General features: G+C 47.1%; 9 protein-coding genes and 1 non-coding gene across 10 annotated transcripts; 8 read left to right on the top strand and 2 right to left on the bottom strand.

Moving 5' to 3' along the window:
- Positions 1-276: 276 nt before the first annotated feature.
- On the top strand, positions 277-1,375 carry AO090010000424 (SDR family oxidoreductase; the record flags this gene model as incomplete). Its single annotated transcript, XM_001827366.1, has 2 exons — positions 277-516; positions 587-1,375. 2 exons carry the CDS (start codon positions 277-279, stop codon positions 1,373-1,375), a joined length of 1,029 nt encoding a protein of 342 aa, XP_001827418.1.
- A 1,203-nt stretch (positions 1,376-2,578) lies between these two features.
- Positions 2,579-3,252, top strand: AO090010000423 (fungal specific transcription factor domain-containing protein; the record flags this gene model as incomplete). The annotated part of the gene is made up of 2 exons (XM_023233651.1): positions 2,579-3,010; positions 3,115-3,252. The coding sequence occupies 2 exons, from the start codon at positions 2,579-2,581 to the stop codon at positions 3,250-3,252; spliced, it is 570 nt and encodes a 189-aa protein (XP_023094183.1).
- Positions 3,253-5,825: 2,573 nt separating this feature from the next.
- Positions 5,826-6,257, bottom strand: AO090010000422 (uncharacterized protein; the record flags this gene model as incomplete). The annotated part of the gene is made up of 2 exons (XM_023233652.1): positions 5,826-6,021; positions 6,067-6,257. 2 exons carry the CDS (start codon positions 6,255-6,257, stop codon positions 5,826-5,828), a joined length of 387 nt encoding a protein of 128 aa, XP_023094182.1.
- Positions 6,258-11,513: 5,256 nt separating this feature from the next.
- Positions 11,514-12,414, top strand: AO090010000418 (uncharacterized protein; the record flags this gene model as incomplete). The annotated part of the gene is made up of 2 exons (XM_001827363.1): positions 11,514-11,805; positions 11,879-12,414. The coding sequence occupies 2 exons, from the start codon at positions 11,514-11,516 to the stop codon at positions 12,412-12,414; spliced, it is 828 nt and encodes a 275-aa protein (XP_001827415.1).
- A 1,008-nt stretch (positions 12,415-13,422) lies between these two features.
- On the top strand, positions 13,423-13,494 carry AO090010t00009. The gene has a single exon. It is a non-coding gene; the product is annotated as a tRNA-Met (tRNA).
- Positions 13,495-16,042: 2,548 nt separating this feature from the next.
- AO090010000417 (LysM peptidoglycan-binding domain-containing protein) lies at positions 16,043-16,635 on the bottom strand (the record flags this gene model as incomplete). The annotated part of the gene is made up of 2 exons (XM_001827362.3): positions 16,043-16,332; positions 16,395-16,635. 2 exons carry the CDS (start codon positions 16,633-16,635, stop codon positions 16,043-16,045), a joined length of 531 nt encoding a protein of 176 aa, XP_001827414.1.
- A 3,005-nt stretch (positions 16,636-19,640) lies between these two features.
- Positions 19,641-22,020, top strand: AO090010000414 (uncharacterized protein; the record flags this gene model as incomplete). The annotated part of the gene is made up of 6 exons (XM_023233653.1): positions 19,641-19,889; positions 19,950-20,594; positions 21,265-21,336; positions 21,427-21,551; positions 21,692-21,829; positions 22,008-22,020. 6 exons carry the CDS (start codon positions 19,641-19,643, stop codon positions 22,018-22,020), a joined length of 1,242 nt encoding a protein of 413 aa, XP_023094181.1.
- Positions 22,021-23,618: 1,598 nt separating this feature from the next.
- AO090010000413 (uncharacterized protein) lies at positions 23,619-24,582 on the top strand (the record flags this gene model as incomplete). Its single annotated transcript, XM_023233654.1, has 4 exons — positions 23,619-23,850; positions 23,907-24,098; positions 24,155-24,543; positions 24,571-24,582. The coding sequence occupies 4 exons, from the start codon at positions 23,619-23,621 to the stop codon at positions 24,580-24,582; spliced, it is 825 nt and encodes a 274-aa protein (XP_023094180.1).
- Positions 24,583-24,631: 49 nt separating this feature from the next.
- AO090010000412 (uncharacterized protein) lies at positions 24,632-25,027 on the top strand (the record flags this gene model as incomplete). Its single annotated transcript, XM_023233655.1, has 1 exon — positions 24,632-25,027. The coding sequence occupies one exon, from the start codon at positions 24,632-24,634 to the stop codon at positions 25,025-25,027; it is 396 nt and encodes a 131-aa protein (XP_023094179.1).
- A 2,110-nt stretch (positions 25,028-27,137) lies between these two features.
- On the top strand, positions 27,138-27,928 carry AO090010000410 (uncharacterized protein; the record flags this gene model as incomplete). The annotated part of the gene is made up of 3 exons (XM_023233657.1): positions 27,138-27,500; positions 27,579-27,815; positions 27,893-27,928. The coding sequence occupies 3 exons, from the start codon at positions 27,138-27,140 to the stop codon at positions 27,926-27,928; spliced, it is 636 nt and encodes a 211-aa protein (XP_023094178.1).
- Positions 27,929-27,971: the final 43 nt, after the last annotated feature.

Genomic DNA, 27,971 nt, shown 5'->3' on the forward strand with positions numbered 1-27,971 from the left:
GGAGATCGACGGCCGGGATTTACGGAGTACGGGCCTTTCGTTACCGCACGCGTTATGTGTTCCGAATCCCGATACTTCCTGTGCAAGATTGATCCGCCGACATACCGTTTTATGCGGAGGTATCCAGGGCTAACAACTACATCAGAAGAGACAGCAATATGGGTATTCACAAGAAGAGGAGGGTATATATATTTATTTGCCTATATGCAGTGCCATAGTGTCGGACTCAATCCCAACCTACAGACTTACCGTTCAAATTCATACACAATTGCCACCATGACTATCACACACAGCAAGACTATCCTCGTCACCGGGGCTTCAGGTTTCCTCGCAACTCATATTGTGAAGGCCTTTCTTCAACAAGGTTACTATGTCCGCGGGACCGTTCGATCCGACCAGGCCGCAGCAAACGTACGCAAGGGCTTTTCGCAGTACAGTGATCGGCTGTCATTTGCTGTTGTTGAGGATATATCACAACCCGGGGCATTCAATGAAGCCGTGGAAGGGGTCGATGGTGTAAGACTCTGTATCCATGCAGTTTAATTGATGTCCGAATATTCCGAGACTCTAACACTTACCTATTTAGATAATTCATACCGCTTCTCCATTCCAGACTTCAGTCCGGGACAATAAACGAGACCTCCTGTGGCCCGCTATTAACGGCACTACATCTATTCTTCAGGCAGCCCAGGAGTATGCACCGCGAGTTAGCCGTGTCGTGATAACATCTTCAATGGCTGCCGTGATAGACGTCGGAAAAGGCCCGCAACCTGGCTATCCATATACCGAGGAAGATTGGAATCCTATGACATTCGAACAGGCTGAAAACGCCCATGGCATAGTCGCATACGCTGCTTCCAAGGCACTTGCGGAGAAAGCCGCTTGGCGATATATGGAAACGAATACGCCTGACTTTAGTCTTACCACAATTTGCCCACCCATGATCTATGGCCCCGTGGAGCATCACGTTTCTACCATGGAGAGATTGAATACAAGTGCGGGTGATATCTACAGGTTGTTCAATGGTAGTAGCATTGAGATACCGTCGGCAATTTTGCCGGTCTTTGCGGACGTTCGTGACGTTGCTCAAGCCCACCTCTCTGCATTTGAATCGGAGAAAGGGGCAGGAGAGCGCTTTATTGTTAGTTCGGGAGGCTACACCTATCAAGAAGTCTGCGATATCCTTCGGTCAGTCGTCCCCGAGGTCAGGGATAAAGTCCCTATTGGTCAGCCCGGGAAACACGAATCGGCGGTCATAAAGGTCTCTAATAACAAGGTCAAGACCCTTCTGGGAATTACTGTCCACACGCTACAGGAGACTGTAAAGGACACTGCATATAGCTTGCTGGCTCTGGAAAAAGCATTTAAGGCATAATAGGCCGTAATTCTAACAAGTTCATTTGGTGGTGCATTACAACTAAGCTATGACAGTGGCACAACCCTTTTGTGTTCTTGTATAGCTAGGAACGAATACAGATCTATTCCAATAGAAATATGTATATAATTGGTAAAGGTGGCATACTGTGATGAATAAAGACACTTATTGGTGCTCTATTTAGTTGTGTACAGCTTATGTCTTGATGTCATCAAAAGACTGATAGCCTTGACATTAATTGCCTATGAAAGAAGCCAGTCAATATAGATGATGAGTAGGGATTGAGCTGTGGACCCATCCTGCACCGTCTTGACAGCCTCCAATACAAGCATATTTTAGGGTTACCTTCTTATGCAGGGAGTGTAATGTTACGGTAAGATCTCCCCGATGTTGAACTCCGGTGTCCCCACAGACAGGTGGACCCTTGGCCTTGAGCACAAATCCCTATGACATGCGAATGGTGCATAACGGACCATTAGAGTTATGCCCGGGCTCAACTCTTTCGTTCTCAGCCTTCTGTTCCTCTAACCAGTTCACGCCACTACCTTGGCAAGCCGATATTGTTATCTAGTTTTATTCAATTTGGACAATGGAACCTTTAGTGTAGGGGGACCGAAGGGCAAGCGAAATGTCAAACACTACTAGCGAAGAAACACCAGGCCAACGCCAAATTGTACGGCACCCCTGCGAAGATGTCACACGCTCTAACCGACAGATATAGGCTTGTGAGCTCTGTCGGAGATGGAAAGTAAAATGCGAAACAGCACCCGACCATTCTACGTGTTCTGTTTGTGAACGCCGAGGTGCGGTTTGCGTCCGGACGGTTCGATCGCGTGTATCTCGGCGTCTTGGTATCAAGTAAGGAATCCGGGTCCCACGCCCAGAAAGCCCCATGTGGATCACTAATGTGTCGCTACAGAAATCGGAATAAACAGAGACCGCAATCTTCGGTTGTGCGAGTGAGCGACTCCTTCCATGCGCAACGGAAAGAGTGCAGCCGAAGCCAACCTGGGGTGGAGGCAGGGCTAGTCAATGAGTTCATCGCGTATAAGCAATGGACAAGGACGTTCCTTCACGACTGGCTTAGCTTGATGTGTGAGTCTTCGCTGTCAACTCATTGCTTCCCATCACTAATGGCTCTCAGCGTGTAAAACGCCATTGTATTATTTGTCAGCTCAATGGGAAGAATGGTTACAGTGTGAGATGGGTTGTCAACTCGGACCCCTTCGAGACAGTATCAATGACTCCCTGTCTTCAAAAGAAAGCTTTCCGAACAAGTATTTTAGTAACGGTCGACTGCCAGTATTCACCGCACTACCTCCACAACGAGAGGCTGTTGAAGTCCTAAACACGTTCTTCACCTATACGACAGACATATTTCCGCTATTCCATCCTAATACTTTCACAGAGCTTCTGAATAACAGCTATGAGCGAAGGCGACCGCGCGATCCATCGTGGTGGGCTGGCCTTAACATAACATTGGCAATTGGCTATCGCTACCGATCCATGCATCAACCTAGCCAGAGTGGCGCTAGAACCAAGTCGAATGTGTACTACAAGAATGCAATGGCCGCTGTGCCAGAGCTTCTATTACGCAAGCCCGATCTTATGGCCGTTCAAGCACTAATGGGCATCGTGCGTGTGATACGGTATTCTGTCTTGCCTTGATCAGACGGTTGCTAATGCTACCCCGACAGGTCTTTCTTTCATGCAATGGATTTGAAACACCCATGTATCAGAACCTGTTGACTATCGCAATGCGCTCATGTGCCCAGTTTGGAATCCATGGTACCTGCGCAATCCCACGATCTACATGTAGAGAACAGGACCAACCAACGTTCATTCTGTCTCTTGGTTACATGATGGAAGAGCTGTAGGTCCTAGCTAGGGACCACATCCAATCAGCCTAACTAACTCTCACAGATACCGTCCGTGGCAAGGACTGCCACCCAGCGATGCCTCAGCCGATCTTGGTATAGACAGCCCCCATCCAGACTGGGTATACGAGTCTATGGCTCAAAGTTCCGGTCTTTCTGATATGGATTTCTTAACTTGGTTTCGTCGTCTAAGCGTCATCCGACACAAGATATATACGTCTCTCTACACCACAAAGGCCATGAAGACGTTCCTGCATGAACAGTCTTCTACTATACAGGCATTGCAACTAGAACTAACAAGTTTTCAACGAACCTTACCAGTGGAGCCTTCCCATGCTATGGAATTTGTGACCAAACTACCCGGCCGTCTCAAGTCTCCCTTTGTGTCACTTCTATGTGCGTACCACAATACCGTTATTTTATTGCATCAGACACAAATCTTCTTCCGGGCCCCAAAGACCCCTACGCGGTCTCGAGCTACGGAGTTCTCTCAGACGGCATGTGTAGGCGCTGCCCGCCAGACGGCGCTTATGTTGAAGGCCCTTCCCCCCGGGTGGTGGCCGTATGGGATCCGGTATCTAAAGATTCTCTATTCTCTCTGTCCCTTGCATGATACGAAAAACTAACAAGGACCAGACTTGTAACCCTCTACATCTTCGCTGCATTCAATATCCTGTTCGCAAGTGTACTTGACAATCCTAATAGTACTGCGGTTCAGAGCAATCTGGAGTTAATGGAAGCGATGATCTCCCGCCTTTCTACATGTGCAACCGGGAATGGACTGTCGGAAAGCCCGAGTTTAGCTGAGTTCACCTTTTTTCTTCACACGTCGCGAGAGTGTCTTGGGATGGCCTATTCTAAGGTGCACAAAGCACAGTCTTAAGAGCTGATCGAGATATACGGGTAATGAGTGACATGATCTTTGTTTATGATATGGTGGTATAACGTACTCAACCATCAGAGATAATACCATCGGCGGGAATCAATCTGGGAAAGCGGCAAGTTTACAGAACGGAATTCACAGTTACAGAGTTTAGTATAGAGTTATACACAGTCTAGAAATAGTTCAAGATAGCATACCGAATCTTAATTTGGTGTCGCCTTCCTGGCTTAGTCCCAGGGGCGTAAATAGGGGTCCCGTGAAGAACTGAAGCTTTCACGCCAAGTTCTGAGCTGAGGTTATGGGTTAGAATTTAGGGCAGTCGAAAATTGCTTTGAACAGTGTAGACCTTCATTAGCACCAGATGAAGCATACTGATCAGCGGAAGTTTGAGAGATATGAAATAACTCCCCCAACTTTCCTTGATGTTTAGAATATCTAGCGGCACACATATGAGGTCTTCTTTCTTTTTTCTTTCTTTCTTTCTTTCTTTTTTTTTTTTTTTTTCAAGCCTGACCCAGCTTTTCATTCGATTTAGATTTTCCTTGAGCTTACAGAGCATGAATCTGCCTGTTGGTTTCACCATCCCATTTCAACATGTAGTGCAATAACAATGCGACAACGACTCTCGTACATCGATACCTGTCTACAGTAGTACCGTACAAGCCAGAAAGATAGCCGCATCTATTCAATAGACAACGCAAAAAGAAAAGATACATACAACAGGAGGGATTCGCTGGTGGTCACCCACCCAACTACTAACCTCCCGGCGTGTGGCTTAAGTACGGCTGAGCGGACGGGAAGCCCTGTTCTCCACACCCTATGGTCGTATGTATCAGCTTGTTACTTGTAAAGGATTATATAGTGTCACTGTTTCTCAATTGAAATCCAGCACCATTTTCCCAAAATCAGCACCCTTCCCAAAATCTCCGTGGCCTTTGGGGAGATCCATACATTATCGACCAGTTTCCAGAATTGATTCCAATGCTTGACGAATGAAAGACTGAACCCGTATTCTATCAAAGTTTAGTAAGTGAGTTTGTTCTATTAACGGCGATACTGCGATTTGACCGGATGAGATGAGGTTTTGTTGCGCAACTCTCTATCCCGTATAAATTAGGCTTGTTTGATACTTCGATATCTCAGGAACCGGAAATAATTAAACTTAAAACTTAGTACATGTACATAATATAATATGGACTATATAGGATAGAATCTCCTCGTCTTTTATACATCCTTGAGCTCCTGGCCCACGATACTAATAATATAGCTATAATATATATCTCTCAAAGAAAGCTTACAGAAACCCTTTTTACTCCATAGCTTTGGCTTTATATCCTGTTCATTTCGGGTTACTGAGATCCCGGAATATTAGAACGGGCGAAATTAGAGCCTTAGAAACAAATATTGTCACAAGAATAATCCGAGAAATGGCATCGACAAAACGTGATCAAGGACGATAGAAGTAAACAGAAGCGCTCGCATGTCCCGCCCAAACCCTGCCCTTTGCCCAGCGAATCCCCTTCTACATAGACTCAATCTTAAGCTCCAAGAGCACATGTAAGTTGAAACCTGCAAATGGGCCCCTGTCTGGACAACTCAGAAAACATGTTTCCAAATGCGGTCTTTCTCTCCTCCTTGGTGGTCCGTTCGGTGGCAGTGAGCTAATTCGCAGAAGGTTATCAGTATTGGATCAGTTAAATAGCATAGGGCCTCTGAAAGCCATAGGGAGCTCGACGCGGACGTCGCCTGAGCTTGTTTTGAACTTAGCATCCAGTATAACTACTTCGGGGAGCTTGTGGTACTGTTCTTCAATCGCAGTAAGTTCGTTGAGATAGAATTCGCCAAGGGTATCTGCGGAGATGGGAACTGGACCGAACTTCGGGTTTCTGTAAGTTGAGATCGCACGCTGAGGAGTTTGGGGTTATACTGACGTCGCGCTCTTTGATGATACTGGCCATTGTTGAGGATTCGAAGATGATGATGGAGAGAGACTGAGTTTAGGGGACAGGGTCGTTTGATGATGAGGGTGGACGTGGGAAGAAGTGAGGGGAGGAGATACAAAGAAGCGATAATGGAAGAAAGTTGGTAGGAGATTCTGCGGGTTAAGAGCTAGGGACAACATCAGGACTCATATGGCAGAGTGAATATATTGCCCTGTTACCCAGTCAGCATCACTAGTGCTTATAAGCTCCTATCAACCTGCTGATCCAGGGATCTTGGGCTTTCTCGAGGGTAATCCAATATTTAAATATCCTATGTTAAATCACTAGCGTTCTAAATCTTCCAATCTTCTTGTGCTCGGATATTTTCAAGATCTATATTAAACCCGTTCACATCCCCGAGGTATTCTTTTTATCAGGCCCGGTATCTTTTGTATATATCATACTCTTCACTACTTCTTATATATTCCTCAGAATACTTTTGGTACGGAGGCTCCCTGTTGATCCAAAGCTAGTGTGAAGTATTATTGTCTAGTATGTGAGTGGACTGGCAATGAAGCTTTAATTTAGACAGAGACAAGGTGCTTAAAAATAGGTAATGTTGGGGATATAGTAGGCAAGACGCGACCTTGATGTCATTGGCATTTTGGTCGAGTGGGATTAAGATGTAATATACTACATACTAGGATTTTGAATTGAATGGGACTGCAAATAGATTGAATTAATGATCCTTTCGCCCTTCTACGCCCACTAGGCCGATGGCCTCTATGGAATGGTTAAAATTTGTACTAGAAAATTCAGCTTTTCGGTTTTAAAGTGCGAGCTTGATAGCTTCGCCACACGGGCTCTATTCTCCCTTTAGTGCGGTCCCCGGGCTGAAGTATTTTAGTTTTATCCTAGGGAGAGAAGCCTCGTTTCTTCCACGGGCGCCTGGGGATAACTATCCCACACTGGTTCGTTATGACGGTCCAAAGTCAAACCGGATACAGTCTGATGGGCCCTTCTAAGCTTCAGCAGCCAATGAGCTCTGAAATGGACGCCATGCAGTTCCACTGGTTAGTTTCTTTTCACCAAAGATGAATATCGCATGGAATGAGCACCACTGAACCGAGGTAGATAGAGTACTAACCGTAGATTATCTGATTAGAGCTAGACGCCACAGATAATTGGCCGGCTGGGGCTGCTTACCCTCGTACAAGCTGGGGTCAAATCTCAAAGAGCCCTGTTTTCTCGGGGATAGTGGGCGGTAGGGAAAGTGGCGTCAACGTAGCAGGGCTGCATTTTTCAGAGTGGGCCATCTCGAAATCACTTAGGAGTTGTTCAGTCGCTGAGACTTTGCAGGGTCATGTAACAGGACTCTCTCTGGTGCAGTAACCCCGATACCAATCTTTCATAACAAGAAGCACGATTCACTATCAGGCTTCTCCACCTACACTGATGAACTATGCCTGGCTTCGCACGGAGCCTCACTACACTAACACTCGGGGGTTTAGGTGATCCGTATAGCGATTTCAGCTTCTCATATAAGTAGTCCACATGGAGGCAAGCATCGCCAGCGCGACAAAGAAGCCGTCTACAGCCCATGCTGTACTCCAACCAAGAAGGAGCTTAGCAACAACGACCAGCGATAAAAATGTAACTGCGGCTAAAGGCAAAGCCCACCGACACGTATTCGGTGATCAGCCTTCGCTGATTATTATTTGTTGGCCGTATTATTCGATTGGAGGCACGACCAAATACCAAAGGTATTTTGGCCGAGTGGCAACACGCTTAACATTATTCCCCAGATTTTGAGCTCTCTCAAAACTGGATAGTGACAACTGGGCCCAATGCCGAATTGGCTTAGGATATCCCTATAACTTCGGGCTGGGTACGGGCTTGGACATTGTCTGCGGAAGTCTATACGGGAGCGATTTTGTCGATAAGAGATTGAATGGTCTCGTCCCAAGCCAAATGTTGACAGCGCGGACATTCTAAAAGCGATATGACACGATATAGTTGATATGGATGGATGTGGTCCCCAGGTAGGTAACCATCGCAAGTACCTAATTGGCAGATTTCTAGGTTGACCTTGCGGAACCTTGCGACACATCACGTTATGGAGAATCCAAGACACAATGAAAGAGATATGACACGAGTGGTTTGGAATAGTTAAAGCTGGTTTCTCGCAAACCTGGGCAAGAATGGAGACGGCGGAACAGCAGGCTGGCTGGTAGCGGACGCATCGTTGCTAACAGGCAGACCGAACGTTTGATTTGATGGGCCGAGCCAGCTGGCATATGGGTCGTTCACGTTGGCTTCACCTTTCGAAATTGAATGTTTCCTTTTTCTGCTGCAAAGCTTTGAGCTATAGAAGGGCGAAAGGTTACTGATCCCCGACACCGTAGCGTCTAGACGCACATGGGTGTGAACAAGTCGGGGCCCCCAGCGGGGGAAGGCCTTTTAACAACATGCCCAAGGTTGTCGCTGTCAGTGGCTGTGTTAGAGCCACCCGGTTTTCCCTACGTTTTCCTTCGGAGTTTCATGACGACGGTTTTCTTTCCGCGGGACATTTTAACAACATATCCAGGTTGTGACAGTGGCTTTTTTAGAGCCACCCGGTTTTCCCTACGTTTTCCTTCGGAGTTTCATGACGACGGTTTTCTTTCCGCGGGACATTTTAGCAACATATCCAGGTTGTCGATGTCAGTGGCTGTGTCAGGACCACCCGGTTTTCAACGTTTCCCTTCGGAGTTTGGTAACGCGGTTTCTATTCCGCTAGACGGTGGTAGGTCCTTTGGGTGTGTCAGGCCGCAAAGGATGGCTCCCAGACTCCAGCGAAGGAGTGAGGCCCCTACCGGGATCCGGTATTTTCTTCCCTTCACCCTCAAGACGCCTGACCTGGTCAATAGGTACAGGTGGGACCTTTTCGAGACATGTCCAAGGTCTTCTGCGAGCCGACTGGCCGTCGATCCAACAATCAGGGTGGGGCGCCTGCGCTTCCAGTCCAGCGGTGAAAATTAGTGAGCTGCCCCCCGTGAATGCGGATAAGTACTTGGCAGTTGGCGCATGGATCCCACAGGCTCTGCCAGATATCCCCAGAGAGTGTATCATCGTAAACAGGTGCGGTTTGGATATAGTCGTTGCTCAGAGCCAGCCCAGACACTCGCTGTGCCTCGTTAGAATCGCGATTCATCAGCAGCCTACGAAAAGGATATGTCTCCCCACAGCGACCGAAAGGCCATCCATATCTCCCTCTCTGTCGTATCGTGGGTGTCCAGACCTGGGAAAAATTTTGGAGCGACAGCAACTCCGACCTCACAAGCCCATACCGAGCTCGGTCCACCACGGCCAGCCAAGATCCCAACTCTGGACCGACGGCAAATCCTCCTCTCGAAGCTCCAAGGCAAAACTCCCCTCCATCGGTCCAGCTACATTGGTACACCCTAGGGGTATATCTCAGGCGCACCACGATCAGCTTGGCGCACCACTGTCCGAAGACAGCGGTGAGGGGAAGGTAAAAATTGCGCTTAGTTGCTCCAACAGGAGCCCTGCCTAGTTTGCTCAGGAAGAGCCCAAGGAGATCTGGCAGAGCCCAGTACGGGAGCCCGTCATACACCGATGTTCGAAGCTCAATACTGGAGATTGAATGAGGCCAGTTAGAGCTCCCGGCCCGGTAGATGTTTTGTGGAGGAGGGGGAGTGAGGTAGTCGGGGCCATCGGGGGTGCTTCCATGGCATTGAGTCAGTGATATTCAAAGCCCCCCTGCTTCATACATCTCAGTAGCTTACCGAAGCGTGCATATATCCTGGTGTATTAACACCAGGTCTGGTACATTTTCGGAGGGGACCCCGTGTACCCCGGGGTTATCTACGATGGCTTGCAAGCTCGCAACGACTTGGTTGTGACTGTATGTATACGCCAGCCGAAAGTCAAACTGGCCATTTAGCCACGGCAGAAGCTGTTCAGACATTCTGAGATGGTCCTCCGAATAGCTGAATAATATGCTACTTAGATACTACTATATTACATTGCTTTGTGTGGGATAGAATATTATGATTCGTTCTTACTGCCCGTTCCGGCAGGAGCGATCTGCCACGTTATATCATTTAGGATATACATTCATTCTTCCATCGCAGGTTTGATTTTCTTCTTTCTGAGACCTCGAAAGTCCTGTTCATCAATGGCGCGTAGAATTTCAGGGAAGGTCGTAGGCCTTGTGATCTCGAACATATAGTCCGACATCAAATCCCCACCGTAGTACCGTCCTCCAGAAAAGATAATGTACCCCATTGAACCGGTATCAGGAGTCTCCATGAGTACCAGTGTGGGGTCAGTCAGCCCGTAGTACTGGGCCATATCCCGTCGCCCGGTTCCGGGGCGAAAGAACCGCTGCAGGTAGCCCGGATCACAGGTCCATCCCTCTGGGATTCTGGCGGCCTGGAAATACACACCATCAGTGAGACCACATGAATGTAGGATGAATGCTTGGACGTGCATTGTTACTACTTACGGCGTTGTCCATAATCTCGGTGTGGGGGTTGGGGGAGTTCGCATTTGGGTTCTCCATTTCAGTGGCAATTGCTTTGGTAAAGTGTCTGTCGGTTCAGGCGAGACTGGAGTTAGAATGCTGTCGATTTCCAGATAATAGAAAGGACTGGAGGATGAGAGAGGCTAAGATATAACGAACTATTTAACTACGGGGTCCGGGTGAGTCAGCCATGAGTGAAGAGTGACATTTAGGTTTAGTCCACCGTCACCATGTTCTCAGTATGGCTAATGGTTTCTTCAGATATTATTCAATGGTTCATTGAATGTCCGACAGCCTATAGACAGGGGTTTTCATGAGCCGCCTGTCCAGTGGGGAATTCGCGACCACCTGTGAATCAAGATTCCTTACAGTGCTTTATATATTGTGGCACTTCACCTTTCACTGAACGACTATTTTAAGGTTTGATACTACAACGTCAGGCCAATGTAGGGTCGGAGATTGAAGAAGAAACTGTACAACTAGCCGTTTCCAGACTAGCTGCACATTGGCGAAGGAGTTTTGGTCAGCCTAAATGCACCGATCGCAATATCCACCTGGATTGAACAGGGTCTCTCCATGAAGATCCCAAGTTTCATGGCGAATTGAAATGATGACTGCCGACACAGCCGCACGATCGGCAGCCGACTTAACCAACAGACCCTTTTTGGCCCCAGCAGCAAACAATTCTGCAAACCCCTCCAGCCTCGTCCTATTTGTCCCTGAATCTAACCTAACACGGTCGCGATCCTTTGCGTTGTCTTTTTAGCTCTAGTCATGTCAGACGAAGACCGAGAAAAGGAGAACATCCCTTCTGCTTTGCTCCCTCCCCTACCTTTCTTGCTCGTCCGTTGTATGGAACTCCGGGGTTTTGGGTTTGAACGATAACATCATTATTTCTTGTGGTCGAGAAAAGGATAGTTGAACAGCAATGAGATCGTCGTTGGTTCTCGGCGTTTCTCGCCTAATACTCCTCGTCCCATTATTATCCAGCACAGCGTCAGCAGCGGATAACCGAACGTGTTATATGGTCGACGAAAAGACAGTCGCCGTCGACGACGTTCCCTGCAGCACAAAGGAGACGACTCACTGCTGTAACAAAAATGACATCTGCATGTCAAACGGTCTTTGTTGGGTCCAAAGCACCGGCGATATGGTTCTATCACGAGGCAGTTGCACCGACATAAACTGGGGTGGCGATTGCGTGGCTGCAAGACCATGTGGTACGCCTTCACTTGTTACTAGCTAACCTCATCCTAAAAGACGCACCATACTGAATTTAATGATCGAACATAGCCCGCGCAAATCCGACATCCGGATACCCCGTTGTCAACGCCGATATCGCCAACCACCAGTTTTGCTGCGGCTCTGTCGTAAGCTCCTCCTCGTCGGACGGAATCAAGTGCTCGGGTGATGGACCGTTCCCTGTCCCAACTGGCACCGTTATCCCCGGTGTCGCCGCATTGGCATCCGTGGCCTCGACGTCTTCTCCTAGCTCTAGCGCCACTCATCCCGCTGGTAATAGTAACGACACCTCATCAGGGAACGACACATCATCAGAGAAACCGGAGAAATCCGACGACCAGTCAACGAAGCTTGCTATCGGTTTGGGACTCGGTCTCCCATTGGGTATCATTGCAGGCAGTGCGTTGATGTGGGGTGCCTGGGAGAGAAAGAAGTCAGTCTCTGCAAGAAGAGAAATGGATCAGTTGAAGGCTACGATGTCATACCAGTATGCTCCGGTACCACAAATGCAGGCTGCGCCCCCAGTCGAGATGGGTCATAACGAGTACCGTGTTGCGGAGTTGCCACCTGGGGGCTACAACAAGTGATGAGAGTGGAACGCCTGGATTCAGGCAAATTCACAACTGGAGTTTATGATAGCGAGTCTTTTCTTTTATCATCTGTCATGGCTTCGATATAAGCAGAACGCGTTGGCGGATTTACGGCATATGTATAATGGGTATAATTAGGATTGGCCACGCGTACTTTGACTGGAATATACATTTTCTCGATATTCATGGTCAATTTAGGAGTCTATATCGGACTCCTGGAATGGTAGCGGGGTACATACTCGGTCAATCATCCACCAGCCGTCTTGACGTCGAAGAATGTGTAACATTGTCATGATCCCTCGATGCTAAAATACATGTCATGTCGACTTGAGGCTCTTGGTGTGGGATACGCCCTACACACCTTGTTCTGGAACTTTCACTTGATAGACAAAGTCTGCCTGCTGCACTTACTATTGACGGGACAATAATAAAAGAACAATTCCAATACAAGGTGCCGCAGTAGGCTTTGAGATATATTCTATCCCGTGTTGATTTAGTCTGTCTTGTCTAGCGAGGACTGGAATTTACAACACTACGTGAAGATGACCTCACCAAGGTAAGTTCACGACAACAGCGTCTGCAATCAACCTTCGATTTGCGTCTGCTACTTGGCTTGAGATTAGAGTCGGAGCAACTGTATACTCCCCTTCTAAGTTAGCGATAGCCCCAGTGAGAGCAGCCTTAAAATCCGAAGCGATAGATTTGTGAACGAGTGCTCGCTCTGCTGCTATACAAACATGTCTGGATTACACAATGACTTGGTAAGAAGAGGTAATCGCAATCCAACAACGAACGGTATGTTCACCAGCGTTTCCTTATTTTGACCATCGCTGAGAACGATGGCTTCCTCCGAGCCTTGCCATAAGAAGATTAAGTAGTCTCAAAGGCAACTACCGAGAATGATCGTCCTGTGGATCTCCAAAAACGGACGAAAGCCGGCACTCGTAGCCATCTGCTGTTTACTGACTCATAGGACATATAAAAATGATACTTTTCATCAACCACAGCATGTTAATTCAGGGGAAGAATGCCAGGCTCATAACCTGGAAGTCGCTGGATCGAAACCAGCACATGCTACGCTTTATTTTTTTTGAATTTCTTTTAGTTATCTGGTGTGGATTCGAAGGTGGGGCCTTCGTGGATTTCCATGGGTTAAAATCGCGGAAGCTATGCGCGATAAGAGCACATCCGAACCCGCCTCCAGCTCCAGTCGTTATTATCGCGGGGTGCTGCTCGACATCAATGAACCGAGACTTTGTGAAATGCAAGATGCCATCTGCGAAGAAGGCGGGAAAGCGGAATCCAGGGTTTGCGATATCATTGATCAACAACCTGTACATAGAGTAGTACAATCTGTGATGACCAAATTCCACAAGATTGATATCCCAGTCACCTTTGCTAGCTCTCGAGGCACTGCTTTACGATGCTGGCCGTGAAAGTTACGGCTCCGGCGACCAGTAATCATTTGATGCCGGCTGGGCCAGGCAGAACTCACTGACTGGAATAAGTGGGAGCCTTCGTTCTTTCTGGTTAGCAAAGGCGTGTTATGTCAATAGGACAGAAAATAAGCCCAGGGATCAACTCTCTTCGTCAGCCTACAGCGTATTTATACCCCTCGTACCAGACTTCCTTTGTGTAAAAAAGTCATTTCGGTACTCCGAAGAATCGATCACGAAGAGGAACTCTTTCCATACTATACAATATCTGTATTCTCTTGGTGTCTGTACCGTCTCGGCATTTCCTATGGTTTGATTAAATTGTCTTCATATCTTACGCTGTAGTGACTACATAGAGAATTCACATTCTATTGGCCCTCATGTAGCCTATTTTTTCGTAAGAGAATCCTCAGAAGAGGATACTAGAGATAGAATGCCGTTCTTGAGTTATTTCGTGTTTCTTTACTGTTTCCAATCACCACAATCTTCTCTTCGTCCTCGGATCTCAGGTATGAGGGTACGGGAGATTATGAAGCTACTGATTTTGTGGGTCCAGAGGCTCTCAAAAGGGGCACATCCGTACTTTATGAGGGCCCGGGATGTGGTGCCGAGCCGGAGCAATATAGGACCCAGTCCAGGATACGCGAATGCACATCGTTGATCCAAGATGATTTGGGGTGGTTATCCTTGAAACACCTGCTTGCAAGGTCACAGATCTTCCACACCGTGCGTATATCAGGTAATTGTGTGTTCCCCAACTAATGGGATGCGCGGCACAAAAGGTTCAGCGAGGACGGAAAGCCGATAAATCGGGAGTCGTATCGATCATTTGAGGACCGTTTCGAAGACAGTGTACAGCAGCCTCGACAGGTAGAAAAGATGCCACCATTTGAGCCAGCTGAGAGAGACGCTCTTCTTTCGATGCTAAGGTCAATGGTTTCTTTCAAGCCTGAAAGTCGGCCTTCTGCTAAGGAGGTCCTTGCGTCTGAATGGATGGTGAAATGGGCGTTGCCTGAGTATGAAAAAGGTCCGAAGTCTTAACCCATGGCAGGGTATGTTCTGTATCTACAAAATGCGCTTGTCTTTGTTAAATAGACAGGAAAAGATTCAGAAGACTAGTAGGAAATAAATTAATACTGACTATTGTATTAGACTTCCACTTGCAGTACAACTCTCAACGTCAAAGAGCTCCAGGTTTAGTTTTTGACACTAATCTCTCCTCTACATGTTTAGTTAAATGCTAAACGCGCTATTTGCATATCTAACTACAACACTGGTTCGATAACCGCGTGCTATCGGGCGCTCTCTAGTCAAGATCAGCAAAATAGCGTCAGCTCAACTAGTCAGATTGAGGAACCAGTCAAATAAGTCCGTTACTTATACTAGAACATAAAGACAATGTAGACGACGCAGCTGGTTAACATGGACCAGGAAACTTTTAGTCCTTTCTTTACGCAACGGATCATATGGTAGACGTTTACTTATCATATTGTTCATCAGGCACCGGACAGAAATGTAGAATTATGTAATTAGGGACAAAGAGATTGGAATGCGCAAAGGAAGGTTCGAGACGAACATGCCATCAAGCCCTATTCTTTTTAAACCACATCTACCAAATTACAGAGCTTTTTCAAGTATGTCGTGGGACCATGATCCTACATCCTCCTTATAAGTGTCAAATATACGAGGTAAATTTAAGCCAATGAGACTGGGAAATTCCGGATATGAGGGCGAGTAGGCCAGTTATGATTAGGTGACAGGATATCCAATGCCCGCTTCATCATGATTTATCCATAATCCAACGCTCGAAATTGGCTATGAATTTGTGGAATGGGCTCAGAAACTGGACTTGAATGTGAGAGGCATTGTGCATCACAAATAGCATTGAGATTGTAAATCATTATCGACTCAACTGGAAATACGATAATCCCCGTTAACCAAGGCCTAATTCTGGTTTCCATTCTGCTCCCCGCCAAGATGTGGATATAGCTCCATTATTACTTCCTTGCGCTAACTATAGGTCCCTCATTAGTAAATCCTGACTCGTAGCACATTATGAATTAACATGATCCACGTAGTACAACGCAAATAAGAATCCTCATAAACAGGCCTTCACCAACCCATCAGCCCCTCGCTCTCCGAACAACAATAGATAGTATCTCATACTTTTGCAAAAGGAACAACTAAGACTAAACACCTATGCAGACGTAATAATCCACCCACAAATTGGTACAGGCCGCATCAATCATCGTATTCCACGAGCGGAACTGAGCGAGCGTAATACCCGCGGCAGTATCGATAGAGTAACAGTCGTCACCTTTCTTGACCAGGTAATATTTCTTACAGTTACTCACGATGCCGGGCATCCGCGGCTCGGGAGCAGTGTCCGTGGGACCGGGTGTTTTACTCGTTGTTGTCGTCGTTGTGTCATCCGGGACGTGGACGCAGACGTAGTAGTCTAGCCAGAGGTTGGTGCATCCTAGCATCAAGGAAATTAAGAGTTAGTTGTAGCATGCCATGGGTTAGATAGAAAGGACATACCAGAGTTTATAGTAGGATTCCAGGCTTTGAATTGGGCGTCGGTGATGCCGTACTTGGCCTCGATGGTACCGCACTGATCCCCGGCCGCGACGAGATGGAACTTGTCACAGTTGGATGGTATACCTGGTTGGGTTGGCTCATATTTTGATGAGGATGTGGTGGTTGTGGCGAGCGTTGTGCCAGCGCTGACAGACAGCAGCTGTAGGAGCAAGCCCAGGACAAGAGTGGTCCAGTAAATCATATTTTTAGATACTTAGTTTCTTGTATCGTAGAATCGTGTAAGCTGAAGTTGCTATGTTGATCATCTTTCTTGGTCATGCAGTCACTGGCCTGCTTTTATACCTATGGCTTCACGTCCTCCTGCAGTATTTTTAGAAGTAACGACGTAACCGCTACACTGAACGGCCGTGTAGTCGAGGAATCTAGCACATTCTGGGTATACATGAGTATGACAATTCTGGAGGAATGTCTCACTTGAGTACCAGGATCCCCGCTCCGAGTATATCAGGTATGCTGCAGCCGGATGTGCATCTTTCTACAGCCGGTGCCACTCAACATTAACAATGTCTTTCAGCTTCTCAATGTATTGGCGATGTCTCTGATTTAAATGCGGGGTTAGGGTTACATGAAGACAATCTACCGCAGCCACATCCATATGCAAGCCCGGCCACTGCTGCCGGATCAGCCGGGGCTTTAACGATTGGATGTCAGACGGCTTCCGGCATAGTGACATCGCGCCAGCCTTCACCTCTGCCAAGAACTACTAAGTATGCACCAATATGCAGGTTACAGGTCAAGAGTTACATACAACAGACTGTAGTGGCAAATTTCACTTACGTACAACTAGTTGATTGGCGGCCAAGGAAGGGGATCATTTGATTATGAGCCCTACAAGAGCTAATCAACTGGTCACACGGAAGGGATAGAGGCGGGAAATGCAAAAATTGCCGGTACATATGCTTCCTAGATTAGTGGTACTTGCATTCCCGGGAATGCAGTCCCGGGTAGTGGGCTGATCTTGGAAGACGTCTAAGCGCAGATGCTACTGGTCATGGCCGCCGAAAGAGTTTCTGCAGCTGATGGGACGGTTGTGCCCTTGCAAGGATCAAAATTGGTGTTGTGGAGGTTAGAAATACACATCAGAGACCACCATGGTAGCACTTCCTCAAGTTGGACATGCAGTAAATTTCGAGACATTGAACGCCTGAGTGCGCGATTGATGGCGCATCTCTTCATCTGTCGCAGCCACAAACTGGGCTGTGAAGTGCCATACCTGGTGCCATACCTGGTAAGATCACTAAGGCGAGCACCGATGTTTACCATAGGTACCAATTGCCACCGTATCAATGTCCGGATTGGCGGAGCAGTTACAGTACTTGAGAGTCTGGGTAAACTGTAAGACCCTCCCTCCCATTATCTAGCCGGGTGCCGTTGATATGTAGAGAATATGGGCCGCTACACGAGTAACTGGTGTCTGTACAAGGCCACCAGGATTAATGCCCTTATTACGATTGGTAATTTGTTAGTCGATGTTCCGCGAGTCGGATTGATGTCTGATATGAGGCTCGGGCTCGTGATCGTAAAAATAACGGGGGCCGCCCCCGAGGGTGAGTAGGTGTTACTCTGTGGAAGGATTCAGCCCACTTTTATGTGTGACCCCAGCAATGCTGTGTGCCTGAGATAATCAATGGGATGGTGGCAGGCGAAACTAACTCAGGGAAGACAGCCCATGCTCGAAGATGCTGAGAGGAGCTTGCAAGATAGCAAGCTGATGACCACCAGAAAGACGGCGAAAGGGACTGTTGTTGTTGTTGTTGCTGTCCGAGGCCCTCAATGGAGTGTTAGAAGGGTTGAATACCACTCCAGAAACCGGTATACCATGTATGCAGTTACTAAACCCCCAGGGCTCAATTTCAGGCAAGGTGATGTGTGCCAAACTATACCAGTTTAACCCAAGAAGTATTAGATAACAGCCTTTATGCATCTACCCGATCATCTACAGGAGGCCTAAACGCACGTCTAACTAACGTAACTTGCGAAACAACCATGCATGGTGGACTGACCAATTACCTAGTTATTCGGAGAGCGCGATCACTTCCAGGTCACGCTTGGTCACGCTCGAAGTTCGCAAGAAACTGACCCCATAGCCTTCGATGATAAATCTAAAATTAGAATAAGTATGGTTGTAGATATCCGGGTCGCCTACCCATTAGTAAAGGAGAGGATCGTACAGATATTGTACAGAAACCACCATGACGTATAACAAACACATCTCTCGCTGCGCTGGTCTTCCTACATCATCATTTCCCTTCTAACACTCGGCACACTGTAAGCGATATTGCTGGGCTAACCCCCTGCCTGCTGAATGCATGTTGGAATTTTTGACGCCAGTCTCAGTTTCCCTTTCATCTCAAGAACAGGGATCATGCAGTCATCCTAAGGAAGCAGTTCTAGTATTGTGCTACGGGATAGGTCTATATCAATACTGATGTTCGAGAGTCAGCATCTACGAAACGAATTGACTATTACTTATACGTATAACTGTTGGACAAATAGTCGGTGATATTGTGGTCTGTCGATGCCGGTTCAACTCGGCCATCTATTGTAATTGGTGATTGTGGTGATTTGAACGGTGTCAAGAACACCTTGGCTTCTTTATATTTCCCTGTGCGGCCATAATGAAGAAGGCACAGTTAAACGTGCTTCGATCTTTTCTGATCATGTAAATCAGTCATAATGTCTTCAGACTGTGAAATAAGAATGGAATCAAAATATTGAAAGCACCCCCACGTTATTCTCTACCAATGATGTCCATATACAAGTGTTTCCACCTTGAGATAATGATTCTCCGCTGGGTTGGGAATATGGGGTAGCGGTAACCCGTCCCCTCTGCGTGGGTTTGAATCCTTGTGTGTACACTATTTTCGTCTCTAAATCGTCTGGTCATTATTCTGGGTGGAGATTTGTAATATTTTAGAAATCTTCACGACTCTTCTTTTCACCGGTAGGATACTACTTACCAGCTGGAGTAAATTCGTACGGCAGGCTAAATTGACAAATTAAAATGTTGTGCGTGTCTATAACGGATATACACTGTACGTACTAACCGTTTGTCGATTTACTCCGTAGGCTACCGTCCGTTTTAGGCTGCCGTAGACGGATCGTTCTGTGGGCCGTGGTTATATAGCGCGTGACCCCATCACTCCATCACTCTACTAGTCGCGCTCTCCGACCTGCAATCCCACAATGCCACAGCTCCTTCATCTGCCCGGTGAACTTCTCGCGCGAGTGATCTCGCATATCGATCAATCGGCCCTAAAACAGCTGCGCCAGACATGTCGCACGCTGGCGCAATTTGTCTCGCGGGAACTATTCCGCACCGTGCACCTGTTCCCCGACGAAGAAAGCTATGAAAGAGTTCGTAACATCTCAAACAACACGATATTGCGGTCGTTGGTAAGGAAGATTTACATCAACACCTGTTACAAGGACTCTGTAGGTTGACTGGCCCATATATATTTCACGAGTCGCAAACAAGAGAACTAACTATACAAGGAATGGGGGGATCCAGATTGCACCCTTACTGAACCATTCAAAGACGCCATCTTGCAGCTCAAACGCTTCCCGAACGTGCAAAGCACCGTTCTACGCTTTGATAAGAATTGTTGCGTTGATGATGATGGAGTAGAAATGTGGCGTAGCGAATGGCCCCAACCGCCCACCTACCGCGAGGAAGTTCTCCACGTGTTCTTCTCCTGGCTGACATCCTTGGATGTACCCACCAAAGAGCTGGGGATCTGTAATCTACAAGATCTCACCATCAAAGACACAGACACTCGCGCTATGATGGCTAAGGTGCTGTGTGGTCTTCAGTCGCTCCGGTTGAACATAGCGACTGAGCACCACGAGGCAAGTCCAGAGGAGGATCTAGAGTTCCCCGAGCCCCACGAGTTCTTCGCAGAGATGCCCTTCGCCTGGCTGAAGCCCACCATGGGATCGCTGGAGCATTTGACGATTTATTGCGATAATTACTGGGGATTCTTCCCGAAGCTGGACCTTAAAGGGATTCACTTCCCTCGGCTTAAGACCCTAGCGCTTGGCAATTTCGGCTTCGCGCAGGACGCGCACGTGGAGTGGATCGTTTCACATGAAGCGACTCTTGCAGAGCTATACCTGGATGACTGTACGATCTTGTATGATGTAGGTATTACAAAGGAGAATATAGGACGCTGTTCTTTCGAGAAAACGGAGATGGAGGTCCGAATCCGCGAGGATTGCCCTAGCTTGAGCAAACACTACCGTTCATACGAAAAAAGATGGCATGATCTCTTTGACACCTTTCGGACACGCTTGCCACTTCTTCGGCACTTTCGCATGGGAACAACGTGCTGGTCGGACGGGATGCCGTTTGAGAAGGAGGCAAACATCAATATTGGTCTCATGAACGATCGGTATATGGTGTGCTATGACGGATATGGCCCGAGCCCGTACATGACCGGTCGCGGTAATGCTCGGGATAATGAGAAAGTGGCACCGGAATGTGATGAAGAGGATAGGAACGCTCTGCGGCTCTTGCTGCAGAGTATAGGCCAAAGCGCACCTGAGTCCTGGTCGGTAGACTATAGAGAGGTTGAGGACCTACTCGATACGGAATATCGATAACGAGAATGCGAGGAATGTGGGGGTATATTCAGATGGTGCATACTGAAGCACCACGCACCGTGCACAGGATCTACAAGTGCAAATTAACAGAGGTCTAAACATTTCCTGGGAAACAGTCTCCTGTCTTAAAGTCCTTAGTTCCTCAGTTTCATTGACACGTGGAGTATTGGATCGCGACGCAGTAAGCCCGGTCTCGACAACTTTTCAGATTCTGCACAGTAAACACGATGCTCCACCACCACGACTCCATCCCGCAACGAAGTTGACGAAGCGAAGTAGCGTATACTTTAGTGCGCCCTCTAACAGTCCTCGTGGAATATTGCGAACAACCCGATATGATTAAGTTGTGAATGAATTAAACCTTCGACAGAGGCTCAACAGTCAAAGCCCCAGTCTTCGAAATCAGCTACTCGTCTATTGCGACATCTTTCCATACCCGGAAGCCTTGATACCTCCAAAAGGTGACTCAGCTGCAGAGGCGTTTCCTATGGAATGGTGAGCAAGACCAGTATAAGGCAGTCGGTAATGGCAGCATTACCTGTGTTCTTCCCACCATTCCGGCTTCAAGGCTCTCAAGTAACCTCACGTGAGACTTATATCTTTGGTGAAGAAGTATGAGGCAAGGCCCATGCTAGTATCATTTGCCATCTGGACGGCTTCCTCCTCTGTCTCGAAGCGATACAGCCCCAGAGGAGGGCCAAAGATCTCCTCTTGACTCGTCAGCATGGAGGGTATCATTCCAGAAATGATTGTGGGCGCGAAAAGTTTTCAAGGTAGGTTCGTCAATGTCTTCCCGCCACAGGGAACTATTCCACCCTTGGAAGTAGCGTCAGCAATGTGCCGTTCCATCTTATCCAAGCCTTGAGTTGATGTCAACTACCCCATTGTTGTGCCAGGGGCTACGTCATGGCCAACTTGGATTTTCTTTGTGGTGTTGACTAGCATGGACAGGAACTTGGTGTAAACGCCACTTTGGAGTAGACTCGGTTGGCATGAGTGCATGCCTGTCCGGCCGTACGCCATTTTAAAATCATCAGTACAGCCAAGGCTTGGTCAAGATCACTGTCGTCGAAAGTTAGGAATGGACTGTTACCACATAACTCGAGTGGCCGATAATATTTTGAGTTATATTCGACGAGTTCGACTGTTAGATCCGCGCGGCAGACTTGTCTGTGCACTCGAATTCACACCTTTTTCAGCCCATCACTACAGTGCTTCGGTAGGAGACATTGACTCTCGGACATTCCAGATGATCGTCATCAGTTGTACATACAAGAAAAATTGTCATTGACTTCACACTGTGACCGAAGTTTACAAATTATTTCTAACTTGACCGCCTAGGGAATTAACCCCCTCTAAGTAGCTGGCTGTTTGAAACTCTCCCAGGGTAAAGCATTTGTGGGTAGCTTGCAATTACCTCACGCTTGTTTATATATCTTTCCCGCTTTCGCAAACGCGCCATCAAGATCACATTCTCCACTTACCGGTCTTCTTCTACCCCACACTATGATACGAAATTCGCTCAACACATATAGGGACACAGGAAAGAGAGCAAAGTGCCTACGTGTGATGCAAAGATATCATCGGTGCGACACTCTTTGTCTTCGCACAGCCTACAATCGCGTCAATGCAACGTCCTCTACTGTGGAAAATTGCCACCATCGTAGTTTCAAATCCAATAGATGTGCATAGCTATCACTTTCCCCACTGATAGATCTTGAAAGGTGAGACTAAGATGGTCTATATTTGAATTGGTCTTCGGCCCGAGGTCGGGAACAAAATCTCAAGCCCGCCAACCTGAAGAACACTCACTCTAGTAGTTCCCCATACTTGAAGTAAATCCTTGAAGCCTAATGACTTTCAACTTGAAGGGATCAAATTGTAATCTAATCAGTCAGGAGATCAAGTTATATAATATTGCATGAGCAGCCAACGTTTTAATATAGTAAATCAGAAACTATTATGTACCAAGATTTAATCTGCCGGTGAAAAGCCGGGTTAAGCCCTATATCGCTGGTGATGGACCTCCGGTCACGGAACTTCCGGCATTTGTAGACTTATGCCGCACGAACTCTACCGTGCGGTGTAGGATTGTTGAGACTTTTATTCGTGTACGAATTGACTCCACGTTGAGAAATAGTGTATCTTATCGGCAATTGGTTTGTCTTACGCGATAAAAATCTCAAATGGTAAGTATCCACTGTGGAGAACCTGGGGTTGGGGACGGAAGAAGTCCATGACTCCGGAGTATGGGACCGTGAGAAAGAAAACAAAAATATAATCTCCTCCCGTCTACTTTTGGTAACTTCCTGTCTCATTCAATCTTATCGAAAGTATGGATATCATACATAGGAAGAAAGAAGATATCGGAACCGCGGCCAATATACCGTCCCCGGTGGGCGAAGAGGATCTTAAACCGGCTGTGACAGAAGATGCCGTATTCGGTGTTATTGAAGGGGACGGCCCTAATTATCGCAATGTATACTTGTGTCATGCGGATTCTTATTCTCTGTTGAGACTGATAATTCTTAGCTAGGATGGGTAGGAACGTCAGTCCTAATGATGAAAACTCAAATCGGCTTGGGTGTACTGTCTATCCCATCTGCATTTGATACATTGGGCCTGATGCCTGGAGTGCTTTGCCTGGTTGCAATAGCGATTATCAACTGCTGGTGCAGTTACATGGTCGGCAGCTTTAAGCTCAACCACCGTGAAGTGTATGGTATTGACGACGCGGCTGGACTCATGTTCGGCCCAGTTGGACGTGAGGTCCTCGGAGCCGGATTCATTCTTTGTGAGTTAGCTACCTGTGCGAGCTCTTATAATAAAACTAACAAAATACGTATATAGATCTGACATTTGTTGCTGCTTCCGGTATACTTGGCATCTCGATCGCTCTGAATGCGATCTCAACCCATGGAGCTTGCACAGCTATCTTCGTTGCTGTCGCCGCTATTGGGGTGTTTTGTCTTGCAATTATCCGTACTCTGAGCCGCGTGACTGTTATTGCGTGGGGTGGGTTGGCATGTATTCTCATTGCCAGTAAGAATCCTTTATTTGCATCTCTCGATATACCACCTTATTTACAAACCTTTTAGTCCTCATCGTCACAATCGGGGTCGGCGTAGAGGACCGCCCTTATGCCGCACCGCCAGGCCCTTGGGTTTCAGACTATCAAATTGTCAATAATCCCAGCTTCGCCGATGGAATATCAGCAATTTGTACCCTCATCTTTGCCTACGGCGGTGTACCTTTTTTCTTCCCGATCATAGCCGAAATGCGTGATCCTCGTCACTACACAAAGTCCTTAGTCGCATGCCAAACCGTTGTCACAGTGATCTACGTGACAATTGGGATCGTGGTGTACTACTACTGCGGATCCTACGTTGCCTCGCCTGCCCTTGGTTCCGCGGGAAGGTTGATTAAACAGATTGCCTATGGCATTTCTCTTCCGGGTCTATTAGCGAGTGCAACGATCTGTACGCATGTAAGGCACTATTATCTGTTACTCCAGTCCCTAAAGTGAACGATAATTGACATATGCATAGCTGGCGAGCAAGCATTTCTTTGTCCGAATGCTGCGAGGGTCGAAACACCTTGTCGCGAATACACTTGTGCACTGGGGGACCTGGATTGGCTGTGTCCTGGGTGTTGCTGTCGTTGCGTATATTATTGCAAGTGCCATTCCTAATTTTGATAGTCTCATCTCTTTTATCGGGGCTTTGCTGGGAACGCTACAGAGTTTCCAGCCGAGTGGTTGCATGTGGTTGTATGATAATTGGAGCAGGGGCAGAGAACAGCGATCGCATAAGTGGGCCCTCGGAGTATGCTGGAACATCTTTGTTGTTGTCTGCGGCACATTTTTGATGGTGGCTGGCACATATGGGTCTGTTGTTGGGATTATTGACTCTTTCAGGACTAATGGTGGATCGGGTGTTTGGTCTTGCGCTGACAATTCCAACTCTGTATAAGGATAGAGAACTACGAATATGTATCATTGAATTATGAAGGACAGTTTATGCCTGTTCAGCAGATCTTTATTCTTGGTCGAGCAGAATAGCTCGCTACAGAGGATATCAGCCTTAGGGCTGCCACTCGACTTCAATGAACCACATTGTGCTTTTCGGGGGTTTCCAGGCATTCAGGAACTTAAATCGGGTGTCGGCCATCTTGAATAGCCCCATCCAGTCATCCAAAGCGCTTTCACCGGCGTTGCTCACTGACAAACACAACAGATCCATATTCTTGGACCAACCAAGAAATTTAGATACAGAGGACTCGGGTTGATTCACTAGTGGGCTGTTTTACCCATATATATGCCCCATTGCAGACGAATGCCATACCCAGTACAGGCTATATCATCTTCCTCGTATCTTCTCTATAGATAGAATCTTTTATTATATAATACGGCGTTTTTTAATAGATCTAGTAGCTTAGGAAAGATTAACTTTCGGCTCTAAGAAAAGGGGTTATATAATATTACCCGCTATAGAAGATAGTTCTAGTATATAATCTTCGGGCCCCTTTGAAATGAAGCTTTGCGATCGGAGGATGGGTGCATTGACCCTTAAAAGTTGGGGTGTGCCAGAGAGAATGATTCCAATCTAAAATACGGAATAAGCTGCCATCGCCCGGATTCCAGTTAAAACATCCTCCGAATGAGGTTAGTGACCGTCTCGTGACCAGACTAGCTAAATCTAGTTAAAAGCTAGTATATCATGGAGATGATACCTATCTAATAGTCACAGCAGTGCTATATTAGTACGTACTACGCAACCAGTCGATGTCGAACTGACCACGGCTGGTGAGCAAGTCAATAGTCCATTCGCGGAAGTTGCCCGCGGAATCTTGACCGAGACCCATCTGTCGCAATCAATTATCCAACATGTGTTACCTCGGCTTCCTAAGGTTTCGTAAAACCCCCTGCAATAGTAAGGATAGGTATTTAATATGGCGATTCTCCTTAGTATCCAAAAAGTACTAAATCTTCCCGTGCCCCGGGTTCTTCGGCAAAACTCAAAGCTTACTTTGAGACATACCACTAGTGCTTATCCTGAATCACCAGACAGCATTTGCTTGGACTTTACAGTAGCAAGAGTATGACACTAGTTCTAGAGAGTAAACAACACCGAACCTGAAATGTTACATCCTATCTCGAGGGGAGGGCGGGGCGGCCCGAATTCATTCGGCGTGGGCCTACAAGCCACGTGCTCCATCATACAATACGCCGTATATTCTATCAATGTCAAATTTGGTGATTAATTAGTAAACAAATTAGGATCTGGTCGTACTAGCGGTGATAGTCATATATAAAGAGGATTGCACCTGCGGTAGGAGTGGTGATAGTGGTAGTTGTTGTATATATAAATTAAGATAGCCCGATACCTACATCGACGGGTTAGAGTATCTAAAGATACAGATTTCTCGAGGCCGTAAAGTACAGAGGGACTCAAATCATGAAAGCGGCAAATACACTCAGATTGACCAGACTAGAAAAATTTTACACAAATGCAATTGGCTGAAATATGTTGCATTGGTGTTGGTAAAATTGGTAGTATTTTACATGTTCGGAACCTCGATTTCTGCTTCAATCCACGTCACCTGACAACGGGGACCTTTGTTCCTTGCAGCTCACGTTGGAAAATAAAAACTGCGGGATCCGGGAAGTAAAATCAGTGATCCTGGCAAGAAACCTTGCAACTTTATGTCTGAAGCAGTCCAGAATAATGAGTGCCAATACAGGGCTAGGCCTTACGCGCCGTGATAAACAATGTTCCTACTGCGCCCGTGCATTCGCCCGATCGGAGCATCTTTCCAGGCATGAGCGCTCACGTATGTTGACCCACCCACTAGGCGGGAGCAACCAGATTAATCAGATCTCTAGATCGTAATGAGCGCCCGTTTAGATGTACACTTTGTCATGCGACCTTTACTCGACAGGATGTTTTCAGAAGGCACCACGCAAGGTACCATATGGGACCCTTCCCGCAACATCATACTCAAGGGAACGGCATTGAAGAGCAGTCGATGTCTATGCATCCCAGGTCCAGGCGAACACCTAGCCCCATCACTTCATCGGCCATGGCACCAAATGATACTGAGTCCTTGATCTCTATGACGCACCCTCCTGCCACCGGCCCTGTAACCTTCGTGGATACCCCGACAGTAAGCTCTTCAACCCCATCTCTCAACTTCCCAAAGGATCTGATGTCTTCCATCCCGAGCAATCTGGAAGAGATGTCACAAGGAGATTCGGGTGCCAATCTGGCATTGAGGTGCCTCACACCTCCCTTGGACAACCATACCAGCACAGCATCCTCATCACAGGTGGTAAAGTCACTGGAGTGGAAAGGCTCCTTCGCCATATCAGAACAACAATGGCATCAGCTAGCTTCAGAGCAACAATGGCATCATCTTGCTTCCACACTCAATATTGTTAGACCAGTAAGCTTTGACTTGATGCCTGGGATAACGGCGACCACCCACTTTTCGCTACTTAGTACCTGACCATTGACTTATTAGGTCGAAAATTTGAATGACCTCAAAATTCCGAGCCGCTTGACGTTGGAGAGATTACTGAGGGCTTTCGCCGAGTGCTTTCTCATTTACATTCCATGTATTCATATGCCGACCTGGAAAGCAGAGCTCGCTCCACCTTGTATGATCTTTGCGATGGCATCCATTGGCGCCAGTTATTACGACGATGATGCAACTGCAACTTCACTTCATTGCATTGCCCAGATGTGCATCAAGAATCATGTAAGCGAAGTACAACTAGTATTTAGGCACGCTCCCTAATGTGAAAAAGATTGAATTGAGCCCACTCACTATCGCAGACGAGCCGCTATGGGTGTTGCAGTGTCTGCTGTTAATCATGGCAAACGGGACGAAAAACAGCGATTTTCGAACTTTTCA

The sequence above is a fragment of the Aspergillus oryzae genome, chromosome 8 (assembly GCF_000184455.2).
Source record: "Aspergillus oryzae RIB40 DNA, chromosome 8".
Lineage (NCBI taxonomy): Eukaryota > Fungi > Ascomycota > Eurotiomycetes > Eurotiales > Aspergillaceae > Aspergillus > Aspergillus oryzae.